This window comes from Acomys minous, assembly GCF_964271855.1.
Source record: "Acomys minous genome assembly, chromosome: 3".
NCBI lineage: Eukaryota > Metazoa > Chordata > Mammalia > Rodentia > Muridae > Acomys > Acomys minous.
In genome coordinates, this window is record NC_140485.1 from 4,289,096 (window position 1) to 4,314,362 (window position 25,267).

The 25,267-nt window shown below is 45.0% G+C and overlaps 1 protein-coding gene across 1 annotated transcript in view; it reads right to left on the reverse strand.

Moving 5' to 3' along the window:
• Positions 1 to 25,267, reverse strand: part of SLC24A3 (solute carrier family 24 member 3) — a 496,071-nt gene that overhangs the window by 64,298 nt on the left and 406,506 nt on the right. The window contains exon 7 of the mRNA XM_084777255.1: positions 1,734 to 1,808. Coding sequence (XP_084633381.1) covers positions 1,734 to 1,808 — 75 coding nt within the window. The remainder of the gene's footprint in view (positions 1 to 1,733; positions 1,809 to 25,267) is intronic.

A 25,267-nucleotide genomic window follows, 5' to 3' on the forward strand; every position in this document is an offset into this window, starting at 1 on the left:
GAGCCAATGATTCAATTCCCTCTTTGAGTTGGAATGCCCAACAGCTGGGAGCAGCACTATCCAAAGGCACAGGAAGATGGAGAACTCTACTAAAGCAGGTAGAGCATATTCACGGTCTTCCACCATGTTTTATTTAGGTACTTGAGGGATTGGCTGATGCCCACTCACTTTGGTGAGAGTGGTCTTCTGTCTTAATTATATTGATATAAGTGCTCTGCCTGGCCCCAATCGGAAATATCCCAGAAACTTCTTTTGCTTTTTTTTTTTTTTAATTTTTTTTTGAGACAGGATTTCTCTGTGTAGCCTTGGCTGGCCTCAAACTCACAGTGATCCACCTGCCTCTGCCTCTTGAGTGCTGGGATTAAAGGTGTATGCCACCACGCACAGCTTTATCCCAGAAGTTTTAATTATTTGTTCTTTAGCTGGTTCAGGAAGTGAGGACCAGCTGGTGGCAATAGATGACACCAGAAGCAGGCCTTGGAGGCCTTGGTCACTTTCCCCCGTCTCATCAGTCCAAGTCCATCATGATGATGCTGACACACACATGTGCTCCCACCGCCACCGTCTTAACTGTCTCACCATCCTTCCTTGACACAATGACCTGAAACCCTCTGAAATTTGAGCCAAAACAAACCTTCCTTCCTTCCTTTAAGTCGTCTGTCACGTGTCGTTACAAGGACACAGTAGTAACCAATACACAGAAACACCCCCCCCCCCACTACTGAGCCTCCCTTAGCCCAGCCAAGTGGACACATAGGATTAACTGCCACACAAGGAGCCTTGCATCGGCAGTCACATCTACAGCTCTTATTTGCTTCCCCTCTTTGCAACCACTAACCCCTACCACCTACTACTGTGTGGCTCCACTTGCCAAGCTGGGGAGTTTGGTTCCTTCTGGTCCTTTAGACGAGGAAAGAACACTTGCAGGAGAACACTTGCAGGGTTTCTTGGTGGGGTCTTAGAGAAGGGAGGGTAGTAGGTGACAGAAGTGCTCCCATGTTGTACCCCGACTCATGACAGACTGCAGTGTGGCAGCCGTATCCATTTAGGCTAGGACTGACGCACCAAGTGAAGTGGGGGACGTGCTGTGGGCATTATTAATGAGATGGAATCTACAGTAAAACTAGGCTTTGTGATTTTAGGGGAGTTGGAGGAAAGGGCGACCTAAGGCAATTTCCCTGTGGGGTAGTCAGGATAGAAATGAGCACAGCAGACATAGAGGAAGAGAATCCGGTTTTGTTAGATATGTCAAGAGTCAGTACAGAGTGCAAGGTCATGGCATGCAGATAACTAGTACAGAGCCGTTTACCCTGTACAATGGACCTCAGGGAGAACACAGGGGTGGGGTGTGGTCATGGAAGGGGTGCTGTGTGAGGGAAAGGAACATTCTAGAAGGGCTTACAGAATGAGAGGGGAAAAATTCTGGGACACTGGAGAGGGGAGTCAGGAGCCATGAGGTCAGCGAGAAGGAACAGTTAAGAGGGTGACAGACTGGTTGGATGGCATCTCTTCGTTCCAGACGACCTAAAGCCACTGCCCTGAGTCCCCAGTGAGCATCAGGGTTCTGGGTAACCAGCGTAACTTGGAGAAAGAAAAAAAAATTATCTCCACACAGAGGCACAAACATGCCCATTAGCCACCATGTCCTTGAGAGAAACTGCACACTGACAAGGGTTACACTGCCCTGTGTTGTGCCTTAGCAAAACTGAACACGGCAGTACAAAGCCACTTACCACAATGAGTGCCACCACAGACAGGGTGTAGTAGATGGAATCCCTCAGCAGGCACCAGGAGGACAGAGCCACCACCTATAGGAAAAGGGGGACAAACAGGAAACAGTCTGTCAGGCTACTTAAACAAGACAGCGTGACTCTCGCCAGCATTTGTCCTCCATGAGGACCCAGACAGAGAAGGAAAAAAGGGGTGCGTTCCCCCTTTTCCACTTCAGTAGAGTCATCTGTATTCCTGCCAGCGATAAACTGAGAGACCATGCTCTCGTGTTTGGCGCCTGGCTCCCTCAGCCTGCTCATCAACTGGGATTTGTGAAAAGGCTTCAGGTGTGTCCAGTCTGGATCCTCTCACGAGCAGAGGCAGCAGCTGGACCAGCGGGGAAATGACTAGTGACGAAGAAATGGGAGGGATCAAGGGACTTGTACCGCTGTGATTCGGGTCTGACCTCTCTGAGAAGGAGAGAAGAAAAGGCGGCGTGTCAGGCTTCTGGGTGGTTCCACAACTGTGTGGCTAAGGTCAAGGCAGGGCCTCGGGGCGAAGATGCTCACTGAAGGAGTCTTAGGACTTTTGTGAAGGGAGTGACGGGTGTGAACTTAGTGCAGAACAAGCACCTGGACCCGGCAGCTGCTCCCCTCCCTTCAGAAGGCAGATAAGTCCCTGTCAGCTTTCCAGGTCCTTGTAGGCCCCTTCAGCTTCTCTCGCTGTATTTCTATCACACAGCTACATCTGTTAGCAACTGACCAGACTTAATGAGAATTACAAAATAAATGGATTTACCTAGCAATTCGGAAAGAATGCTTCTTTAGTGGTTGGTCTATGTCACCTTAAGGAGATGCTGGCTTGGCTGAGACTAAGCCAGAAGCATGGAGCTAAGCCAAGGCTACAGAAGGAGAAAGGGTCTTGTTGAAACAACGGCAGCTAGGGAGCCAGGACCGGGCATCATGCGGAGGTGTGGGCAAGCCCTTTTCTTCCGCTGTAAATCCTTCTAAGTCTCTTTTTAGGGGATACCTAGCTCTACTTTGGCAGACTTGTACAGTGACATATGGAAAAGCCCAAAGGAACATGTCAGCCGGCTGTTGGATTATCCCTTCATGGGAGGGGGTGGGGGTGGGGAGTGCCATGTAACTCATGGCCACATGTCTTTGGCTGCTTTTACTCTTGGACTAGTTAGTGAAAAAGGACACCATAAATGTCAACACTCCCAGGTAGGTCAGTAACAGGCGTGTGGTACACTAGGCACATCTGAAAAAAGGGATCCCAAAGGTAAAGGGGTCTCTCATACCTCCGCTGACCCCGACTGCTCGGGTCAGCTACGAAGACCAGGCAGAGTAAACTGAGAGGAGGCTGTTTATATTCAAGTAACATGAAAGACAGGGCAGCCTCTTCCATTAATGCTTCCTTCTACTGTGTATACTGACACGCAGACACTTTCCAGAGCTAATTCTTCCTCATTAAGGTCTGTATTGGCTGGTTTAAGTTAATGGTGACGGCGTTGTCCAGAAGAGACTCACTCCACAGCAGTGGCCGGAGAAGCCCTGCAGAGCTTTCTTTGCCCTTTCATCATCTCCCCGGGACCGTGGCCTCTTAGACTCTGTGCTCATCACTCTCCGCGGATAGAACAGAAGAAAATGGAACTAAGCCGCTCATTTGTCAGCAGGCTGCAAAAGGTCTTGGATATTTACTCAATTTATTATAATCAATCGAATTTACAGCTTGAGACAAATAATCAGTTCTGAAGCTCTTTTAGCAAACCACTTGGGCTTTTTGATGGCAGATTGAACTCACACTACTGCCTTTGCTCTTTTTTTATTATACTGTGAGCATATGACACTACATATATTTTAAAAACAAGGAATAAACCCAAATAATACAATTTTGGAATCTGGAAAGCTGGGGAATAATTAGCCACTCATCTGGCTTTGCAGAAAATTCAGAAGTCAGACTGCATTTGGGCCTTGAAACAGGACAACTAAAGGCTTATCTAAGACTTTCATCTCCAGACGTCCGCTCTCATTTTAACACCGTCCATCTCTCATCTTAGCAGAAAATTTAAGAGTGGCAGCGCCTGAGCAACAGCAGTTCAGAAAACAGGTGCAGAAGGAGGAGACAGCCAAGGGCATCGTCTAAGAGCAACTTCCAGAAATTAAGGACTTCTACATTTTCCAGTTCCGAAGACCCTCATGTGTGTATCACAACAAACGACAACAACAACAAAATACAATCCAATTTCTTCACTTAGATTAACTATACAAAATGCACAGTCACAACATTTCACAACAGTCTCCTAAGAACAGACCTTAAAATGGAGACAGAGACAGAAGAAGGAGGGAGGGAGGGACAGAGAGAGAGAGAGAGAGAGAGAGAGAGAGAGAGAGAGAGAGAGAGAGAGGAGGGGAGGAAGGATATATAAAGGAACAAAACCAGATTGACAACTGAATTTTCAAAAAATATACTAGAAACCAAAAGGAAATGGGTAATCCCTTCAAAATTAGAGAGGGAAGTTATTTTAACTGAAAGTTGGTTTGTACATCCAGCTTATTAGTTTAAAAGTGAGAGAAGAATGAATATCAAAGAACCTCCTGGTGGAGATGGCTTAAAATATGGCAAACCACCCACTGGGCAAAATGCCCTTGTTTCATCCACTGACAGAATTTTGCCTAAAAATAGGCAAGCTTGGATGCAGGCAGAGTTGACAATCAAACTCTGCCAAGACAGGGCAAGCAAGTCCTCAGTAGTTCCTGACTCAAAACTATGTATTTCAGATATTCTGGGCCAGAAGGCTGAAAATGATGCTGCAACGTTATAGAGAGTTATGGGTGACTGTTCAGGCAGCAAACTGTCTCTGTCATTTTTTTTTTTTCAATTTGGAAGCTGCTAAGCTGCACTTCCTGTTTACTCAGGTAATTAATTTTATATCTTCTCAAGTCTCTGATGGGTTGGAGACCAAATTAAACTATTTAAACTTAGTTGTTTAGGAGTTAAGATGTTTTTTAGGTCTAGATAGATGTTTTAAGTTGATAGAAACGAGATATGATAGATATTGAGTTACATTCAGATTTTAGACTCACTGAGATAGGAAAATGTTTTCTTCAAGGTTGCTAAATACAAACAGCCCAAACATTATGAATGTAACATTGATATAATTCCTGATTGTTTCATGGTTCTTCTTGCTGTATGTAGTTTATTAATTATATATATAAATTAATATATATTATATATATATTATATATAAATTATATATATTATAAATGCATATGTATGTATATATAATATAAATGTAAAAATATTATAAAAAGTGAGAAAAAGAATAAGTGCTAAAGCTTAGCTCCTTTAAAAATTTGTCTTTGATGCTTAATTACTAAATAGACTTTACTGGAGGATGTACTTCTTCAAAATAAGAATTACATAGAGGGCATGTTACAAAACATCATAAACTTAGCACCTACATGCTGTAGTAATAAGTGAAGGATATCTTTAGAGTGATGACAAAGGCAAATCACAGGAGGATGATAAAATATAAAAATATAATATTTGTGGCCAGTTTAGTGGGTACCTAACCAGACTGGTGAAGATCAGAAGACTCCAGACGAAATATTCCAAAAGAAAAAAAAAAGATAGAATATCTGATAATTTGGAACTCATAAAAAGGTTTGAGAGTTCTAGGAACAGAACATAGAAAATGAGGCAAACAAACAAACAAAACAAACAAAATAAAGGCAATCATCGCTGAGTGCAGTGACCCACACCTGTAATCCCAGCACCTGGGCAGCTACAGGCTGGATGGCTGTGAGCTTGAGGCCAGTCTAGCCTACATGGTAGGACCCTATCTCTAAAACATGCAGACTCAAGCCAAACAGAAACAAACAGAAAGACAGTTATACACTACTAGGAAAACAGGACTACTCCCAAAATGTTATGAATCATTATGTATTGATGGCCCTGTTATTAAAGAGAGGTTGTGTAGTTGTAAAGGCAGACTGCTCTATAGCCAAACTTAATGATACAAGTCTCTGAGGACAATGGGGGGATGGCTGGGGCTAACGGCTCCTCTCCCATGCTAGGAAGTCAATACAGAACAGTTGCAGCTGAGAATCCAATAGCGGCCACCTCAGTGTGTTATTTAGAGATTTCATAGTGGATACCAAGAGCAGTCACATTAGAGGGAAGTGGCTCCCTCAGCCGAGTGGGAAATTGGTAGTGACAGGGCTGGAAGACAGTGGATTTTCATAAGAAATCGTCAATAACTGATTCACTGCTTAAGCTCCGTGCATTTATGATCTTAATAAAAACGGGAGAGTGTGCTACAAATTACCTACTGATGTAGGAAAGGAACCTCGCACCGAGTCCAGATGTCAAGTCTGAACACGTTTTCTCTCATTATGAACTGTGTTCAGCATCTGGACTGCGGACAGACCTCAGCCCCAGATTAAGATGTAACACGTTACAAAACCAGTTTCCCTGCTACACAGAGGGTGAACCTTGGAACATAGAAACAAGGAGTCAAACCAGCGCATAATCTCTTTCTCCTTGGGAGGGAGCTGAGGAGAGGCATACCCCCCAAACCTTCCACAGCAGATATGGCGACTCCTGTCCTTCCTGCCTAACTTTCCGACACCACCATTCACTGACAATGGCCATATTTATCTGACTCTGCAACCCAGGGCTGGAAAAGGTTAGTTCATGCCATCTGCACACCAGACCACTGTGTTAGGGCTTGCCCTCTTTAGCCAGCTATTGGAGCTTGGCAAGATTGAGAAACCTGACCAAGATTGTGCCAGTGGAATTGGGGGAGAATTAGGATCTGAACCCAGGAAGCTTGGGCTGTAAATCCCTGTACCTGCACACAGTGCTGTACAGTACCCCACGGGAGGCAAGGCTGAAAAGAACGGATGTCCTGTTGCCATGGTATTGGCTCTTGTAGGGAGGGAGTTTCCTTCCTTCAGAACTGCTTTATGCTGTTGGGACAAGAGTCTTAGAAATGTACCTAAAAGGGAAAGAAGCTGGAGCTTAAAATACAAAACAGCGTGGGCCACAGTTAAATTTAAAAGTTAAGTCCTTCAAGGAGATGCAGGGCAGACTGTGGAAGGATACAGACTGCAGGTAGGGGTGTGGCTGTAGCAGGAGGGGGAGAGTTGGTTACATGCATACTGGAACCACTGGCCCATTTATCCACTCCTCAAGAAGAAAACCCCTGCTACTGCTTGGTAATTGTTGCAGTTTCCATAAACACGAATACGTGAACCCTACAGAGTGCACACTTTGCCCTCTTAGTGGAAGATGGAGGCAGGGTCCATCTGACTCACACCCTGAACATATTTCCTGGTGGAGATGGACATGTCAGTATCCCTGAGCCAAAAGAGAAGAAGGTCTTGTGCATCTGTCTGCAGGTGTCACCCAACCCAGCGCAGGGTGACAACCTGCTGTCACACAATGATGGAAAGAGGGCAAGACAAGTCATCCCGGTGAAGAGACCAGAACAGGGGCCCGGGGAGAAAGCCAACAATGAGTAATTCTGCCCTTGACCTCATTAATCAGTGGTACAGATGCTGGGGACTGCAAAAGGCCATGTGCCTCCGAAATCTAGCTCGAAGCTCTGCCCCTCTCCCCTAGCTCCAGGAATCCCTCCCAGCTGGAATTTCATCTTGATATTTCCTTGCTATTTCTGGAGTGCATTTCACACATTCTTGACTGACTATGCAGCTTCGATTTCCTTCTTATAATTCCATTTCATTTCAGAGTGGTGTAAATGAAAAAAAAATCACACTTCCCAAACAGAAGAAAACATAGTCTTTTCTCTTTTGGGATTCTGGATTCTTCAAAGAGGTTAAAAATAATTGTTTACAATAAATTTATGTCTTCTGTATGTTACTACAGATTGTAACTCTCCACATATTTGGAGATATAAAGTATATGTGCACATAATTCAATATAACATATATGATTGGTTTTTATTGATGACTAATATAATGTGTCAGACATATTTTAAAAAGTTGCATCTTTTTTGAGAATGCTTCCTTTAAAAAAATGATCAAAACAGACAAAACAACACAATAATTCCACAGCATGAAGTTGCTGTTGTCTCAGAGAAATACTATTTCACACAAACTTCATGGAAAAGAAGATTAGGGAGACCATAAGTGGGTTTCATTCCAAGCTTTTGAGTTGACACAATTTCTACAGCCAATTCTCAGCAAACAGCCACACAGTGTGGAGCTAAGACAGGCCTCTGGGAGCCCGGGAAATAGCAGAAGACCCAGGCACTGATGTCTGGACGGAAGAGGACCTGGTGTGACTTCTTCTTCCCCCTGGAAGTCTTGGCTACCAAATGTTCACTGCTCAGATTTGTTGCAGATTATTTCTACACTGGGGAAAACTACCAGACTCTAAAAGGCTTCGAGCTTTCTAGAGGTTTGCTGTGGCATGGCTTTTCAGAATACATGAGCTTCTGAGTATTTATTTTCTTGCCTTTTATTTGTGTGTGTGTCTTCTGTTACTAGCCACCTTGCTTTTTGAGACAGCATCTCTCACTGACACTGAGTATCTAGACTGAACGGCCAGTCCTGCCTCCACTCTCCTGCCTCTACCTCCCAGAGCTGGTGCTATGGGCATGTGCTGCCTCACTGTGCTATTTACCTGGGTTCTGGGGACCTGAACTCAGGTCATTGTACTTGTGCAGCAGGCACTGCACCCAGCGAGCCATCTCTCCAGCCTGTGGACCTTGGCTTATTTATTAATCTTCACAATAGAAACATAAAGTGAATTCATATTAACTTTTTTGAAGAAAACTCATTTGGAACTCTAGTTTCACACAAGAAAAACAAGTGACAAGTCAACAAGCTGTGGCCTGATATATATTTAAATAAAGAGGCCACCTCAGGACAATGTGCACAGAGAATGGTCTTTTGAATGCTTGTGGCCGCTCATATTGACCTGGAAACTAGGGGTTACAGGGCCTTCTGCATCTCTTACAGCATTATGTGCAGTATTTTTTGTGATAAATGTAAGCTGCTGCCTACTGTTTCAGAGTTCATCCACACGCCAGGGAGCACACAGTTGGTCCTGCTGTAGCTTGTCTACAGGGCTATTTCCTGCTGTGTCCCAGGGGTCCTTATCCCATTCAAGGATCAGATGTAGGGGCATCTACTGTCATAGTCAGGCACTGATTTACCAGCTCATAGCTCAGTATTTGTTAGTACTGGGTATTTGATACAAGTTTCTTGAATAAAAGTAGCATATTTAGGGCACCTTCATTGACCCATATGTGCTAAATGAAGAAAACAGAAATCCAAATATTGTATGTGGGGAGGTGACTCTAGGAAACATTTTTGGGAGGTTGGGGAAGGGAGGCAGATAGCCAGAGGAAGACAAAGAAGAAGCTATGGTAGTGGGCAAGTGAGGCTTAGCCCCCTGGGAGCTGGAGAAAGAGCTGGGCCACTTACCCACTCACTGTACCAGCCACTCAACTGCTACAGTTCCTGATATCTCTTGACCAAACCAAGAAGGGCAGAAAACACAGGCTTCCGGGGTGAGGAAGAGCCCCAAGGAAAGAAATGAAGGTCTACAGTCGGAAATCAGGCCAGGCTAGAACACTGGCTGTGCCTCCTCTAACTGAAAATATGAATTCACACAAGAATTCATTGAGCACACACACACACATACACACACACACACACACACACACACACACACACGCACACACACGCACACACACGCACATACATGCAAGCATACACACACGCACACTGACACACACTTCTTTGTAATCAAGAGAAAGTAAGTTTTTTAATGAGAAGAGTTAACTGGTCCAGAGTCAGGCTGGATGGGAAAAGAGGCTGGTGCTATCTGCAGCAGCCTTAATGCATCACGGGTGCCACGGCAGACTCATGGGTGCTGCTGAGGTTACTTTCATTTGCTGTCTCCCTGATAGTGAGATCACACACTGGGCATGGGTGATTAGGAGAAAACGAGATGTAATTTTTTTTTCATGGAGATGGGAAAAGGAGCTAAGGAGGTTGGGCTCCTTAGCTATTAGTGTTTGGTGATTTAATTGTCCCTCTATTAAAAAGGGATCTAGAAATCATAGGAAGTCATGTAGGAGAAGCTGAAACTAAGCAAGGGAAGAGCCATTGTTTGGGGGCTGTTGTTGCTGCCAGTCATCCCTCAGGCCACTGCAGAATCATCAGAACCTGTCTCTTATTAGCATGGTCAGGTGATGTGTATACACTTAACAGCGTCTGCTAGAGGACAGGGGGTTCCTAAGTTGGCCACAGATGGAAATGGAAAATACAGAGAGTAAAGAGCTAGGGAGGGAACCACAGCCCTCTAGCCCAGACCCAAGCACTGGGGTCTGGATGGGATTCACTGGGCATAGTAAGCTAACTAGGATTTTCAGGTTAGAGAATGACTCTCTCTCTCTCTCTCTCTCTCTCTCTCTCTCTCTCTCTCTCTCTCTCTCTCTCTCTCTCTCTCTGTGTGTGTGTGTGTGTGTGTGTGTGTGTGTGTGTCTGTGTGTGAAGAATGGCACTCCAAGTGGGAGGTTTTGCTTGTATAGGGGGTTTCTTACTTCATTTATTATAAGTACCAGTCCTGTTGGGCGGCATCCCTCTTTACCGTGTAAAAAAAAATACTGCTCCTTTTTAAGTTCCATCCACTGAAATGAGAACAGAAAAACAAATCTGAACTAGAACTTATTTAAAAGTGGACACCCTTCAAGTTAGCACCAGATATATTTTACAGGGTAAACGTACTCTCATTTACATAATGTAATGTATTCTCATTTACATAATATAATAGGACAATCTCAAGCTTGGGGGATCATTTTGGCGCTCTGATCTGTAACAGGTCATCAGAGGGCTTGGTCTCCAAGATGGCAGGGAGCTTCTTTGCATTTGGGGTGTGGAGAAGTGGGGCATTCAACTGTATCATGTGACTTCAGTAATCAGACAGCTAGACCACACACAGGGTGGGAGTTTAAGCTTCTGGAAACAGGGCCCTCCCTGAAATGATACACACCGTTATACTAGCATTCACTGTCTAGTGCATTATCAGATTAGAAGAGGGGACTTTCCCTGGCGTTAGAGAGGGGGTAAAGCAATCATTGGTGGGAGCTAGGCTGAAGGTCCACTTACCTCTACTTGCTCTGAGAATTAAGAGCCTAGAACAAATGAGACAGAAAAGGAGGAGAGGCAGCCACTTTCCCCCCACAGAATGCAGACTGGGTATGGATTTGAATTGGGAAGTTTCCATTTCACATCTGGAAAAATCCAAGGTTCTCTGATTTCATGATTTACAGCCCCAGAAGTGGGATTTGTGTATTTACAGTAGTGTTTGCAAAAGGATGCGCTTGTGGCCATGTTAGATGCTAATCTGACTTTAAATGGAGTCTGTGTTTAAAGAATCGATGTGGTTGATCCCAACACTCAGTCCAAAGTCTTCTGGATATTTGGTGGGAGCTCTGAGTGGGAGGGAGGCATCGACCTATCCCCTTTGGGGCGAGGATTCAGGCTGTCTTCCTCCTGTAGAGGTGTATAGTGATATTTTTATAGCAAACAGTACCAGTTGCTATGTCTGTGGCTCATCTGGCTCCGGTTGATTTGCAGCCAATCTATTTTAAGTAAATTATGTGACTCAGGGCGGTGGGGGTGGGGGGGGGGCAAGCAGGTGATGTTCATGAATCAGTCCTGCCGCCAGGGCAAACGGAACACAAGGACATTTTATGACGTGTGCTTGGAAGACATTAGCCCCTCACATTAAGTGAATTGAGTGGTGTGTCAATCTCATCCAGGCTTGGTCTGTATTAGATAATTGGGCAGAAAGTTGAGAGAACTGGGTGACTAACACAGCCAATAAATAGACCATCTCCAAAGCACCCACAAACAAAACCCAAACATAAACCAAAACAACAAACAATAAGCCAGACCCAAACCCCCAAGTTCTTCCCCAGGGAGCTCAATGCTTTTTAAACACAAACACACAGAGATATCATATTGCCGAAAAGTTGATGGCCATTTGCCAGTTTACAAGTGAAGGCTGGAGAAGCAGAGAGTAAGTAGCTTGCACCTTCGCTTTCCACAGGACTGTGAGTGCAATCAGACTGCAGGCGGAAAGCTCAGATGTCGGGGTTAACGGCTTCTGTTATAATTACACTGTGCAGAGGCAACTGAGGAGGTGAGGAAGAGATCCCAAGGCAGTGTCCTCCCCTTCCCTCATTCTATCACTTTCCAAAGCATGCTCATGGCTGGAAGGCGTGACATTGTCCCCACTGTTTGACGGTGCTATGTGACCAGCAGTACACAAACTGTGTATCTCTGCTTCAGATCACTTTCCCATCTGGGAGTGCTAACAGTCACCTGTAATAGATCCACAGCAATGTGTGAGAACACATAGGAAGTGGATGAGACGTTCCTACAATTATGTGTGTGTGTGCGCGCGCGCGCGTGTGTGTGTGTGCATGTGTGTGTGTGCATGTATGTGTGTGCATGTGTGTGTGTGTGCGTGTGTGTGTGCATTTGTGTGTGTGCATGTGTACATGTGTGTGCGTGTGTGTGTGTGTGTGCATGTGTGCGTGTGTGTGTGCGCGCGCATGTGTGTGTGCATGTGTGTGTGTGCATGTGTGTGTGTGCATGTGTGTGTGTGTGCGCATGTGTGTGTGTGTGTGTGCATGTGTGTGTGTGTGTGTGTGTCTGTGGGGGGGGGAGGAAGAATCCTGTGTGTGAATGTACTAACTGCAAAGGACACGTGTGGAAGAGGTCTTCATCATAGCTCTCTACTCATTTCCGGAAAGAAATGACCTCTCCGAGTGATGTGAGGTATCTGGGGATCTGTTCTGTTAGGCTGTTTGCCAAGAGGCCAAACTCCTCCCTGTACCGTGGTGGTTAACATTAAAAGTTGCTTCTTAGGGGCTGGAGCAATGGGTCAGCAGTTAAGAGCACTGACTGCTCTTCTGGAGGGGCCTGGGCTGCATTCTGAGCACCCACATGGACAGCCACAGCTGTAGGAAACTCCAGTTCCAGGGGATCCAACACCCTCTTGTGGTGGCATCTATAGGTATTGCACGCATGTTGTGCACAGACATACACGCAGGTAAAACATACACACGAAATAAAACCAAATCCTTTTTTAAAAAAAGACCCTGTTTCTTATATGCCAGACACTTTCATGATTTTTTTCTTTGCTATTTTTAACGCTGTCATTTTACAGATGGTTAGGCTGATACCCGAGGGTCACTCTAAACCAGGTCTGCATACCTGCACTCCATGCCGTAAGGCCCTTACTTTTAACTGCTCATTTTACTGCATCATAGAAGTCACTTGTATCTATTTGATAGCATCAGCTTCTTGTGCCCACTTCAGTCTTCTGAGGCCAGACCCGGAAGGCCTTTCAGCTTAGCCTCAGAAGGGCTTTAGTCACAAGATAAGGAGTTTCAGATGAGATAGAAGAAGAAAGCTAGAATACCTAAATGCCCTTGCCTTAAAAAAACAAAACAAAAAGAAAAAGCACACACACACACACACACACACACACACACACACACACACACACACACACAAATATTACCTCTAATCCTGGAGACAAAACAAATATGAACCAAATTTTCATAATTTTCTTTCTGATTCTATGTAATTTTTAAGTTAAAAGCCCACTACAGTCTACATTAAGTTAAAAGGGCCACATGGTGGCACACGTCTTTAACCCCAGCCCTTGGGAGGCTGAGGCAGATGGATCTCTGTGAATTTGAGACCAATCTGGTCTTCACAGTGAGTGCCAGGAAAGCCAGGGCTATGTAGAGAGACTCTCTCAGGAACAAAACAAAACAAAAAAAGGTCACTGTAATATGTAGGGCTTAAAAAAAAAAACACCTTTCGATTCTTTAAGAATTTCACGTCATGAACCACAATCTCACTCACCTCCCTATCCCTTTGTATTTGCTTTCCATCTTTGTAACTTCCTTCTCCAAATAAAACATAAAATAAAATAAAATAGAATGATAACAAACAAAAACCATTTTGTTGTGGAAGCTGTAACGCGCCACACAGTACACCCCTTCTGTCCATACATCTTTAGTTGTAAAAGTTCATTGCAATAAGTTACTGGTCTGTTTCTGGGCCTCTGGCTTCCACGACACCATCAATACTGGATCCTCACTGGTACGGTGCTCCTCTTGGACATCCTGTTGCTGGCCTGTGTCATGAAGATGCTGGAGCTTTGGATCAGCAGGACAGGCCTGTTAACAAGCTCCAGCTGATCATAGATGGGGTGCATGTTGGGGTGGGCCAACTCTTCAAAGCCCTGGGTCTGGGCCTGGGTGGTAGCCGAGCTGGTCAGCCTGCCAGCTCTCCTGTGCCCACACCACCAGGGTGAGTTCTTGGATAATCCACCCAATGGTGCAGCTGGCAAGGGGCTGTCATGTCCTTGAGGCTGACTCACTTGTACCTTCGCTACCAGGGCCAGCTCTGCTGTGCTGCCCAGGCAAGGTGTGGAGCCTTGTTTCCGAGTGCTGCAGCCATTAAGGGGCAGGGACAGCTCTCCCGCTCTTGTGATCTTAGGGGCCAGCTCACCCTGAGGGGTGAGGAAGGCATCTCTCCCTCACCCACACCACCCCATGGCAGATGAGGGGTTTGGGTGGCCAGATCACTAGAGCTCACACCTTCAGGGCTGGCTCACCTGCACCCACCCCTGCCACCAGGCCAGCTCTACTGTGCTGCCCAGGAGGGATGCAGGGCACACTCTCCTAAGTGCTGCAGCTTATGAGGGCCGGAGACCACTCTCATGACCTCGGGGTTAGCTCTCCTGCTGCCACAGATGGTAAGGGGTGGGGAGCAGGGGAGTATGTAAGTTTTATATAACATTCATTTCAAAAATTAATTCTGATTTAAAATATGTGTGGTTATGATTGGAAAAAAGCTCAGTGGTCTGGAGAGATGACTCATTTACTGAAAGCATGTCCTGCTCTTACAGAAGACAGACGGTCAGGTCTCTAAGACACCTGCTCTCCTCTGCACATACCCCTACACAGACACACCAGCCCTCTAATCCTGGAGCTGTGCATATACATAGCTAAGGTTAACAAGAGCAATAGGCTTCTTACCACACCACATCTTGCTTACCATGGGAACCACTTTCAACATCCTGTGTCAGTTACTCTAAGCGTCACCAAACTAGCCCCAAATAACTTGTTTCTTTCTTTCTTTCTTTTTTTTCAAATCTGGTTTTCTCATTGAGGAAGATGAGACAAATGATGCGCAGTACCAGAAGGGCTGAGGCACGGGAGCAGGAGCGGGAAACATGAGGGTCCTGGGGCAGAATCCCCAGCAGAAAGTAAATCTCACAGCTAACAGTTATGGGTTGTCTGGCCTTGGGAAATCCATGATTTTATGTCTTGCTATCCCATTTTCCTCATCTGCAGATGGGAATAATCATATTAATAGCTTCTCCATCACAGGGCATCCTGAGGGTCAAGTGTGATGGCATCTAACCACTTCAGAACGTTGCCCGGCATGCCATGTCTTTGTAACAAGCAGTACCCATTGTCTCCATCTTCCGCTTTCCTTCCTTGGACATTCAAATTTTATTTCCCCAAGGTCCTCTTGAGGAATTTATTCTTATATTAAAAAATTAAATTGACATATTTAAAACTAAATGGTATTTGGGGTTCCACAGTGAAATACACCCACTTCTTAATTAACCTCTCCAGTGGCCCAGAACTATTCATACACTTGTAATTATTTCCATTTTGGGATCTTTTAGTGCTGATTTGTATAATGCCAATTCAGAAGATTTTAAAGACTCCAGACTCAGCTTCTTTAGTGATCTGTTGAGTCCCACCATGAGAACTAAAGACTTGGGTAAGTTAAATTTCTCCCTATCCCTCTCATTCGTGTCATATTTGACAGCGGTGGTTACTATGGCTGCTGTATACTTGATGGTTCTCCTTCTGTTTCACATTCCATTAGTCTTCTGCAACACTGCCCCCTCCTGCCCCATAATCTCCTGTGGTTATATTGTAGCTTCTTTCCCTCTGTTTCTCACAAGAGATAGAGACACTCCCTCATACGCCACGTACCTGGCAGTGTGGCTGGCCTCACCTGTAGCTACAATGGCAGTGGCACTTCTTATTCAAACCCTTACCTGTTCACAGAAATGTCCTAAGAGCAGTGGGAACTTCTCTTCCTTGGCCTGGCATGTGTACAGGCTACCTGCCCAGATTCCTTCAACAATTAGGCTGGATGCCAGCTCTGTGAAGTTTCCTAGGGGAGGTCACTTGTCCAAACTGACTTACAGACACACTTCTTGTGACTGTCCATGGGCTCTGGACTGTGGTCTGTGGCACCTTCCAACATCAGGGATGGCCATTCCAAAATGGTAGTCAGTACCCTAGCAGGTAACACTATCAAAGTGAGTCCAGTGTTCAGTATAATGGCTTTTTTAAAAAGGGAAGATCTTTTACTTTTTCACACTGAACTCTCCCTCAGAAGATGCTTGAGCAATGGCATCTCATATATGCATTGTCCACGATTCAATGGTTACCAAAAAAACCACCAGGAGTGTTGACTTCCCTGTAGCAACTGTCAGGTGCACTCCTGGCTTCTATCACTATTCAACATGGCGACTGCATCTTTTTTTTTTTCATAGCAGTAGCCACCACTCCTGCAAGAGCTGCCTTCCTGAACAAACACACCCTTAGGGTACTCACATGACATTCCACTGTGCCACTCTGAAAGATCAGAGTCTCAGATGGCAGGCTGTGGCACATATTACAACATATCCCAGAATAACAGGAAACTCCTGACTTCAGAGTATAGCCAGGCAGACAATAGGTGTCAAACACAGCCAGGCAGACAATAGGTGTCAAACACGCACAGTTCAGGGGCTCTACAGTTACTTTCTTCCATTCCTTACATTGTTCAACCACATTGTTCCCACAGAACTTTTTAGAACATCTATTGATTCAACAGTAGTTAGAACAAGGAAGTGCACATCACCATCATTTTGCTAGCCTCTCACACCACCTTCTACTTTATTAATTAAGACAGAGTCTCAGGTATCCTGGACTGACTGGCCTCAGATAGGTTATGTTGCGGAGGATAATTTTGAACTTCTGAGTTTCCTATCTCTACTTCCTGAGTGGCGGGATTGCAGGCTTGTATTACCACATCCAGTTTAGGACTGAACCTAGGGCTTCCGGTGTACCAAGCAAGAAGTCCACTAAGAGCTACACTCTTAGTCTCCACCTTCTACTTTTAAAATTCTCTCATGAATAATTAAATTGGCTTTTGCATTGTCAACACTATTTTTTTTACATTTTAAAAGCCTCATTTATATTCTCCATAGTCTCATATATATATAAAAAAGAACAGCCTGTTTTTATTTTTTATTTTATTTTATTTTATTTTATTTTATTTTTTGGTTTCAATAGCTTTGTAGAGTTCTCTGAAGACACTGACCAAAATGTTCAAAAATCATTTCTATCACCAGAATTATCTTTGGCTACTTGGTGGAAAGCTGTTCTGCTTATCCACATTGGTCCTCTTTTTGGGAATGATCCCCAAATGCTTGCCAGTCTCAGAAAGCATCTCTATAATACGGATGTACTAAGAACAGTAAAGTGGAAACTTGCTCGCCTAGGCTTTGGGCATGCGCAGACTACCTGCCCATATTCCTTCAACAGGAAGGCTTGTTGCTGTCTCTGTGAAGGTTCATAGAGTAGTCAGACAGGTGAGCTTCATGTCAATAGTATGTAGTCAGTGCTGTAGACAGACTCAGAGCCTGCAAAACCAAAATTGGAGGGATATCGTCTTTTTCTTCTGGTCGAGAATCACTTTATGAACTTGGCCATCAGAAAAATTCCAGAGAACCAGACTCAATCAACCACTTTCCTGGGAACACCTTTATTTATCTTAAGAGGATTCTTATGGTTCTGTCTTGGGAAAGCCACTAGTCTGTTGACATGGAGAAGGACTGACTGACTCGTCTAATCCATGAAATAGGTGACTTTTTGATTAATAGAGTTTGTCAAATGTTGTGCAATTCCACTTCCGAGGAGAAGTCAGAAGAGATCATGCAGCAACTGCCCATTTTCCCTAGGCAACCTCAGAATCCTAAGATGCCATGAAGGTAATCTCATATCCAAAGCAACCATGATGTGTGATGGTCCAAGACACATGGAAAAGCCACCTGTAGGCATTCCAGATGGGTGCCACTGGGTCCTAGCATTGTACTCATCCCTGTCCCATTGTCATTTACCTAATATTCTGAGATTTTTCCATATAGTACCTAGGCATTGTGGAACAGGTGTAATTATCTTGCTGTGCTCTCTCTACAGTCTGGGGCTGTTTTATACTATCACGTTTTGGGTGGCTAGTTACACAACAACAGATACCCAATAATAATCTTGTAGTTAATTTCCCCGACACCTTCTTCTTTAACAATGGACTCCATATATCACACCCCCTTTTATTTATTCTGTGCTTAATGCTTTGTGAGTATGTCTAAAACCATGTCTCATATCCCGCATCTCCTCTTGAACTTCTTTTTCCTGTACGTGTTTTGGACCGAGGACTTCTGAGCCCCGGGTCAGGAGCCACATCTTTTTTCTGTCCTCTGGAAGTTTGCTAAGATTTTCAGGTCACCATGGAATGTCTTCTGTGTCTCTTAGGCAACGGTGATAAATCCCCTTGGTGACATGGCTGTCGTTGGAAAGAGCTTGTAGAACTGGGTGGTAAATCTCCCTTGGGAGGAGCAACGGTGAAATGCTTCAGGAAAAGAAAGAGGCCCCCTGTTCATAAGCGGCATCATGACTGAGACGTAGGCTGTGTTTGGGAGACAGAACACATGTCCCAAGGTGGACGTCAAGCTCTCCTCTCTCTTCATTCACCCTGTGAGCATGAGAGGGTTAATTTTCTTCTACTTTAGTTGAACGCTCTTTTATTTACTAACTGACTTTTCAGCAAAAGTTTTGAAGCTCAGCTTATATGCTATAAAATGTATCCATATAAAATCTGAAACTTAGTCAATCATAAAAAATGTAGCATATCTATATGTTTATACCTCTGCATAGAGAGGTCGCCTAGCCCCCCCCCCCCCCGCAGCCATCTTGCTCATCTAGGAGGTCACACCAGTAGAGTTACATGGTGCTCACACCAGTGGAGTTACACAGTACTCACACCAATGGAGTTACACGGTGCTCACACCAGTGGAGTTACACGGTGCTCACACCAGTGGAGTTACATGGTGTTCATATCTGCTTATTTCACTCTGTATCCTTGCCTTTCATTTATGCTGTTGTTTGGGACAATGATTTGTTCCCTTTTGCTGCTGACCCATATTCCACTTGTTCACCTGTTTACAGGCCAATGGATATTTCAGATGGCAGCAGTCTGGACAAATCGCTATTAACATTGTGGAATAAATCTTTAAAAAAACATTTATTGACAATTTCACACACGAATAAAGTGCATTCTGATTACTATGGCTCCTTCAGTCCCCCCTCCTCCTCCATCTATCCCATCACTGATGCCTCTTGTTTCACTTTTTATGACACACTGAGTGAAACCCTGACCTTCTGTTTGAAGAGAGGTTTGGAACCACCATTGGGGGGCCCTTCAGGGGAAACACAACTGAAGACAGTGACCTTCTTTTCCCAAACTCCCCTCAGTAGCTAATAGTTCAGCAAGGATGGGTTCCCCCTCTAATCTCCTCCCCCCCACCAGCCCCTTCCTGATCCATGATTGACTGTTGACAGGAGAAGCCTGCTACACAAGAGAGAATTCCTTCCTGGTATTGTAAAATCCATCAAAACTCCATGGTTGAGGAGGTCTTAGGCCCTAGGAATGAACTTAAAACTGTCATTTAGTGAACCTGTCAGGGCTCCTAATGGCCTTTTAAGTATCTGTGTTTATAGCCATAGTCCATGCTATCCTGGCTTTAACAGGATACTTCCCTTAGTAACTCAAGTTGGTGAATGCAGAGACACTTGGTTGCTCAAGGTGCAATTAATGTTTTCATGGACACTGTTAAGATGCTTCAGATCCATATATATATATATCCTGTTTCCCTGTAAGATAGACTGGCGTCTCCTCTGAAGAATTTCTGGTACCAGCTGGGCAACTTAAATGTGGAAATGAGTCTCTTTTTCTCAGTTTTCCAACAAACATTAAACTCTGGCTTCCTGGAGTTATGGGGAAAGAGCTAAGCATATCAAAAGTGTCCTATGAAAATCAAAGCTCAGATTGCTGACCTGGAAAACTTGACTCAGGAATGCCTTGGTAATAAGCATTTCAAAGAGACAGGCAGGCTTGTCTTCAAACAGCATAGAAACACCACTGCAGAGGTAGGAACTGCAGTGCTTCTCCTTTGACTGAGATGTCTCAGCCCTTAGGAATGGCCATGCCAGAGTAGGCATGAAGTGAAAAGAAGTGGTAGGTTCAGGAAGCTTTTCTCTCCTTTATAAATACACACAGCGGCGGCAGCAGCAGCAGCAATAGCAGCAGCATTTAATAAATTTTCAGAGCCAGGCACTTTCTAAAGACATTTTCCTGCATGCTTTGCCCAGTTGAATTCTCATGCAGCTCTTCGGAGATGTCACCTTGCTGCTCAGCTCAACTGTATCTCCTCAAAACTCAAGAGTGCGATCTTGAAGACAAGGTCTTGAAATATGTAATGGAATGAGATGTGGCCATCAGGATGGACCCCAACCTAAAAACTGGTATCTTTGGAAGAAGTGGAGCTCAGGGTGCAAAGGGATCCCAAAGGAGACATAATGACCACTGCCACACCCGGGAGACGGGCCTCAGAGGAAATGACCACTCAGCATCTTGACATCTTGCCAGCCTTCCGAGCTGCGAGGAAAAACCAAACCAAACCAAAACCTTTGTGCTGGCTCAGGCAGTACACGTGTGGTATTCTGTTCTGCTGGCCTTGGCTGACTGGTGAGGTGACTAGGAGCTATAATCTCCACTGCCCAGATGGGGCAATGGAAGATTATGGCAAAGTGCTGGGATGGCATGGCCAAAGACCAGAGCCAACTGAATGGCGAAAGGCCAGTGCTGTAACCCAGCAGTTCCTAGGACCATCAGAACACACAGATATTTACATTACAATTCATAACCGTAACAAAATTACAGTTATGAAGTAGCAACAAAATTAATTTTATGGTTGAGGAACTGTATTAATGAAGGTTGCATAACTGTACATGTACAATAGAGGAGGAACTGTGTTAAGGGTCACAGAGTGGAGGACTGAGAACCATTGTTCACAAAAATGTCTTCCCTGCCCAACCCAATTAAATGGAAAGCACGCCCCGACTTAATGGCTTACAGGGACTTACACCCCGTTGGGCAGATAATCCTCCGCAGGGCAGGCAGAGTCCAAGAAGGTGCAGATAAGGATGAGTGTTTTGTGAAGGGCTGTCTAGGATGGGTTCGCCACTCCAGACCTATTGACAAGGATGCCTAAACCATGGCATGACTGTCCCTTCTTCCCAGCATGGGGCTCAGCGGCGACAGGCAGGGTCTCTCTGAGGGCCTCCTAAGAGGAAAGATACCTGATATAGTCAGCTAAGCTCCTGACCCCAGAAGCTGAGGATGTGTTAGTGTCACAGTGAAATGCACTTTGCAGAAGTCCCCAAATAGACACAGGGTCTTTATGGGAGGGGTGGGGGACAGAAGGGGCGACAGGAGATGTGGCGATTGTAGCAAGAAGTTCAGGAGACACAAGGAAGGGTCCCATGCTCAAGGAACCAGGGCCTGAGAAAGGTAGAGTCTCTCTGATGCTCCCAGAGGGAGCCCAGTCTTTCCAACATCTTGATGCTTGACCTTTAACCTCTAGAACTGTCAGAGTATCAGCTTGGGTTGCATGGTGTGGTTAAGCTTTTGGTAATGTGTGGCAGAGGCAAAGGGACAGTCCCACACCTGTCCTGCTGTGGAAGTCATGCCAGGGATCAGCTGCTGCTGAGCTCCACTAACTCCCAAGATGACAGATTCTCTGAGCCTGCTGTCCTAACGCCTGGCAGGGCACTGAAGGCCTGCACTTGAGGCTGTGAGCGGGGTATGCTGGGTCTTTAGCGATTCTGCAGTATCGCCTAATTGTTCCCACGGTCCTGGTAGGTGCACGTGGCTGCCTCATTTTCTAAAGAGGGAATGGGAGCCTAGGACATGCTCCTTCCAGGGCCCATAGCTAAGAGGGACAGAGCTATGGGGTGAGAGCTATATTGGGGTAAGCCACACTTGCCAAAGTTTGGAGCCAATATTTTCAAAAGCTTAAAGAAATATTAGGATAAAGGCCGGTAAGATGGCTCAGCAGTTAAGAGCGCACACTGCTCTTGCAAAGGACCTAAATTTTGTATTCAGACTCAGGCCAGGCAGCTCACAACCACATGTAACACCAGCTCTGAGGAATCCGATGCCCCAGGCAGCAACAGGCACCCACATTCACATGCACAGACCCCCACACAAACCCCCACCCAGACCTACACACTTGTGTGTAATTTAAAACAGAATAGATCTTTAAAATCATTTACCACCTTAACTTTTTTTTTTTTGAGACAAAGTTTCTCTGTGTAGTCTTGACTGTCCTGGACTCACTCTGTAGACCAGGCTGGCCTCGTACTCACAATGACCCACCTACCTCTGCCTCCCATGTGCTGGGATTAAAGGCGTGCACCACCACTCCTGGCTACACCTTCACCATTTTAAGTATGTTGTTAATACCAAATGCATAGATGTGTATTTTACATATATACTATACACATATAGATAGACATATTTTCTCTTTAAATTTACTTTAGACTTTTCTATACAAGTATCTCCTGTACATTGAGCGTGTTTTCTCATAGCACCACACCCTCCTCCCTCATGCCCCCTCCCCTCCTGTTAGTTACCTCTTTTCTGCTAGACAGCTCCATTTCTACTTTCATGTCATTAACACACACTTAGTTTTATATATCTATGCAAAAAATGCAGGAATGACAAATGAATGAAAACCTACAACATTTATCTTTCTGACACCAATTTACTTTACTTAATGTGAATATCTTTAGCCTCATCCCTTTCCTGCCAGTGACCTCACTCCACTCTTCTTTATGGCAGAGGAGAATCCCAGTTTGCACACAAACTGTTGGTCCTTCATCCATTCTCCCATTGATGAACACATAGCTTGGTGCTGTTACTTAGCTGCTGTGAATCGTGCTGTAGTTAATAGCAAAGGTACCAAATACGTTGTGCCCATTCACTTTGTGCTCTCGTGGGTGGCTTTTTCATATAAAACTTCTGCCAACAGTACCTACTGGTATTGTCATTGTCACTGCTGTCTGCTTAACTAGAATTCCCCACTCACCACTGCCCAATGTCCTGACAACCATCATTACTCTGTGTCTGACCCTGATTGCTCTAGGTACCCCATGTAAGTAGAAATATGAAGTGCTTGTCCTTTTGCACCCGGCATAGTTCACTCAGCATAACGAAACGGCCCCCAAAATTCTCCATGCATGAAACTCAAGCTTGTAACACTTGCCTTTCCCCCCACTGACCCTCAAGGAAGCTTTAGCCTGGATTAGGGTGATGGTCATATTCTTACATGCCATATCCGTACCCTCAGATTTACAAAAGCATGACACTCCTGCTTGGTCTTAAGCAATACTGTAATGTTAAATTCTGGGACCTAAGTGTGGCCAGGCAGTCCCTGCCCTGCTTGTGGAGGAGTTTAGTAATTACAAGACAATGACAGACATTTGCCAAATTCTTTTAGAAATTAGTCTCTCCCTCCCTTTATACACACTGTACCAGCACCAAATCACACAGGATGCTGAGCTGTGTACATCTTTTTCTTTCTGTTTCTCCTGACTGAAAAGGTGATGGAGGAAAGTGTTGCCACTGTACAGACTGAGAAGTGACATGTTATGGGTTTATTGTAAATATTCTATGATGGGCATTTCCCTAGAGACCTTGTAAAACAAAGTTTAGAATCATCACTCTCAGTACTTTTAAAGTCACCGGTATCTGTATTCCACACACGTACTGACACGGTCATGACGATTATGTTCTACATAATGAGGGGTCTGTCCACCTAATTGGTTTCATTCCTAGGCAGCTAGCATGCTGCTTCCACACACTGGCAGCTCGAGGGCCAGGATGAACATCTACGGTGCTGTTTCAGAGCGCCTCCATGGAGACCAGTCCCTCTGGCTGTCCCAGCTGTGGGAGGTATGCTTTCGTCGGGGCACGCCTCCCTGGCTGGACCATGGACAGTCAGCCCCTTCCCACCACAGCCTGACTTGACACTGGAAATCCTTTGGAAGAGTGGAATTTATGTGTAGGCTATGAAAGTTATGCTAAATAAGAAAACAAAGTTATATATATCATTGAGCCAAATGAAAAAGGGTGGATGTCCTCAAGTTATTGACCTGAATTAAAGGATATGTGCTAAAATTAGAATATTATGGGTATGCATGTGCATGTGCAGCCTCATATCTTTTTGCTCAGCTTCATGGTGCTGTCCGGCTTAGCTGGTTCAACTTGAAGGGCAGGGTCTGATGCTAGCAAACGCTCAGGCCTATCTGGGAAACTCTTTACATTTTTCAGTTTTGAAGGAGAGTCTTGTTGCATGACTGGCAGGTTTCTTTTAGCCCTTTGAGTTCCTTATTTCTCCCCTTTCTAATTTACAAGGCTCCGTGAGAAATAATCCACCAGCAGGCTCACGGAAAGTGCCCCTGTGTACGAGTCTTTCTTCGCCTACTGCTTGAAAGACTTTTTAAGTTTTTAATTTCATAATCACCTTTGTTTTATTTTATTCAGCAGAACTCTAAATCTATTCAGATCTTGACATGTATGAGCTCCATTTTTTTAAATACAAAACACAGAGAAATAAGAAACACTTGATAATTAAAACTTTGAAAATCTCAACTCCAACTCAAAAATCGTCAGCCCTCGTAGAGCATGTGACGCTGTGTGCCACCTCAGCAACCCCAGCCTTTTTCTGCTAGCTCAGCCTCCTATCCCAGTCATAAGACACCAGAGGAAAGCCAGCTGAAAAGAGATTTGTCTTTGGTTCATGGGCATCTTACTTAGGGTTTTGTTGCTGTGAAGAGACACCATGACCATGGCAACTCTTGTAAGGGAAACCATTTAATTGGGGCTGGCTTATGGTTTCAGAGGTTTAGTCCATTATCACCATGGTGGGAAGCAAGGCAGTGTGCATGTCTATGGTCCTGGGGGAGCCGAGAGCTCTACATCTTGATCTGTAGGCAGCAGAAAGAAACCTTGTGCCGCACTGGGTGTAGCTTGAGCATAGGAGACCCCAAGGCCCACCCCCTCAGTGACACACTTCTTCTAACAAGGCCACACCTCCTAATAACGCCAGTTCCTATGGGCCTACGGGGGCCAATAACATTCAAACGACCACAATTAGTTCAGACAGTTCGTTCTATGGACGTGATTTCCCCCTTTGGGGGCCTTTGACAAAGTAATGCACCACGGGGGATGATAGGGCAGAGCTGCTTATCTCTTGATAACCTGGGAGCAGAAAGAGAGCGGGAGGGACTGAG